The following is a 2,811-nucleotide window of genomic DNA, read 5'->3' on the forward strand; positions in this document are numbered from 1 at the left end:
ATAATCTGGGTAAGGTTCTTGATTGAAAGTATTGATGAGGATTTTCAGTCGATCATCTGTGGATTTGGTGCAACTGTGCCTATGATTTGTTGCTCTGGTTTAGCTAGCACAGCTGTCATGGCCCATGCTGGAGGGGACATGGGGAGACTCAGAGGTCCAGAGACTTGGAACTGAAGCACTGAGTTGGTTTTTTCTTTCAATTTGTCATAAGGTAAAAATTAATTGAACATATTTTGTTTCTCAACATTCTCTTTCCTTCTACCTTTCAAATTTTTTTCTGTAGTAAATTTTATCTTGACTTCTAATAATCATCCCTCAGGAAAATGCTGCTTTCACAGTAGCCAGCCTTCATTAATGCCACCTTCTATGGCTTCTGAAGAACCCTGCATCAAAATTTATTCCCTGAGTCACTATAATTTCCCTCAGATTCAGTGTTTCAATAATAAGCCTTTATTACTTAAAGTTTGATATTGTGACCAGTGGTACACATTATTCTCTCTGAATTCTTGTAACATTTTTCTCCTTTTCTGAACAGAGTAATGGGCATGATCAATATCAGTGTCAATGGAGACTTCATCCTGGCAGGCTTCTCTGACCAGCCCTGGCTGGAAAAGATACTTTTTCCAGTTGTTTTGATATCTTATCTCCTAACACTTGTGGGAAATACGGTAATTATTCTGATCTCCTCTATAGACCCTAAACTGAAAACACCCATGTACTTCTTTCTTACTCACCTATCCCTAGTAGATATCTGTTTTACCACCAGTATTGTCCCTCAGCTGCTGTGGAACCTAAAAGGACCAGCCAAGACCATCACATTCCTGGGTTGTGTCATCCAGCTCTATGTCTCCCTGGCACTGGGCTCCACTGAGTGTGTTCTCCTGGCTGTAATGGCTTTTGATCGCTATGCTGCGGTTTGCAAACCTCTCTCTTACACAACTGTGATGAACCCACAGCTGTGCCATGCCCTGGCAGGGGTTGCATGGGTGAGTGGACTAGGAAACTCTGCCATCCAGGGTACCATCACCCTCTGGCTGCCTCGTTGTGGACGCCTGTGGCTCTATCATTTCTTCTGTGAAGTGCCCTCCATGATTAAGCTTGCATGTGTAGACATCCATGCCAATGAGATCCAGCTCTTCATTGCTTCATTGATCTTGCTTCTTTTGCCCTTAGGACTGATACTGCTGTCCTATGGACATATAACCAGGGCAGTTTTAAGGATCAAGTCATCCCGGGCCTGGCACAAAGCTCTGGGAACATGTGGATCCCACTTGATGGTGGTGTCCCTCTTCTATGGGACCATCACAGCTGTCTACATCCAGCCCAATAGTTCTTATGCCCATAATCATGGGAAATTCATCTCTCTCTTCTATACAGTTGTGACCCCAATGCTGAATCCCCTCATTTACACACTGAGAAATAAAGATGTAAAAGCAGCCCTGGGGAGACTATTTCATAGAGGCCTACGCACATGAAACAATGAAGCAGAATACAAAGCAATTTTTTTGTGACAAAGAACTCTCAAGATCAGTTTGTGTAATCTTTCAATCAAGAACTTTACCAGCCTATAAGGAACAGATACAATTTTCAGTCTGTGTTGTTGTATTCCACTTGGCCTCGAAGCTATCTTCTCTCTTTCCAGAGTTCTTTTGCACCCTATGTAATGGAATATTTCCCCACACATTTTAAATTAAGTTTGATATTGTGACCAGAGTTCACAATATTGAGACCATAGAGTCTCACTGTGTCACCCTCTGAAGAAAGCTGTGGCATCACAGCTCGTAGCAATCTCCCTCTTGCCTCAGCCTCCCAAGTAGCTGGGACTACAGGCACCATCATAATGCCCAGCTATTTTTTTGTTGTTGTAGTTGTTGTTATTTAGCAGGCCCAGGCCAGGTCGGAACCAGCCAGTCCCAGTGTATGTGCCTGGTGTCCTAACAACTCAGCTATTGGTGCTGAGCCTTAAATGTTTATTATTCATATTTCTATTTCAGCCTCCGTTCCTTCCTGTGTTTTTCTTCAGCCCTTTTGTCTTTCTTCCTTTTTTCTTTTTCTTTCTTCCTTTCCCATCTTTTATTTCTTCCTTTCTTCTCATTTATGTGATGTACTCTATACCTGTTTTTCACTGATACTTGTATGATATATCATTTTCCATCAATAGTCTATTCCCCAAACCAACTATTTCTAAGATACTTTTCCCATTTATCATTAACAAGCTTTCATTTGCCTTAATATGGAGAACAGTGGAGAGATTAAAATAGAAAATTTGGATATTAAACCCACAACTTTCTTTTCAAGCTTTTACAAGTTGGACTTTTTGATAGCCAGATTTACTGATGTGTAAGAAATAATGAGCTTTATTACTATGTTAATTAAAATATTAAAAATATGATACAAATAAAGTAATTGGTAACAAAAGATCAATAAAAATCAATTAACATTGGTATAAATCATTTACTCCTTTGGTCATAGTGTTCTCCATATTTTGATCTACTCTGTGCTTATTACTTTCAATTGTTTTCAGTAAAATTTCTTACCTAGTCTATAATTATTTATCCAATTGTATTTATATCTCGATGGAAAATAAATCACCTGAAAATATAAGAAAAATAAATCAATCCTTATTTTGTCTTTATAACATGGAAAGAAACATAAGATTTATTTTCTCTCCTCAATTATGTAAAGTGTGGCACACTTGCTTTTAGTGGTGATACTATGTAGTGGAGTTGAAGGCTTCATTTCCCAAAGAACAGATATTGCAATGTGAAAGTAAAGAATAATATCTGAACTTGTCTCCACTATTTATTTATA

At 38.8% G+C, this 2,811-nt stretch overlaps 1 protein-coding gene across 1 annotated transcript; it reads left to right on the forward strand.

Moving 5' to 3' along the window:
* Positions 1 to 539: 539 nt before the first annotated feature.
* LOC100950899 (olfactory receptor 2G3-like) lies at positions 540 to 1,475 on the forward strand. Its single transcript, XM_003803744.1, has one exon. It carries the CDS (start codon positions 540 to 542, stop codon positions 1,473 to 1,475), a length of 936 nt encoding a protein of 311 aa, XP_003803792.1.
* The last annotated feature ends 1,336 nt before the right edge of the window (positions 1,476 to 2,811 follow it).

This window comes from Otolemur garnettii, unplaced genomic scaffold, assembly GCF_000181295.1.
Source record: "Otolemur garnettii isolate 467f Iridium unplaced genomic scaffold, OtoGar3 scaffold00522, whole genome shotgun sequence".
In the NCBI taxonomy this organism is placed as follows: Eukaryota; Metazoa; Chordata; class Mammalia; order Primates; family Galagidae; genus Otolemur; species Otolemur garnettii.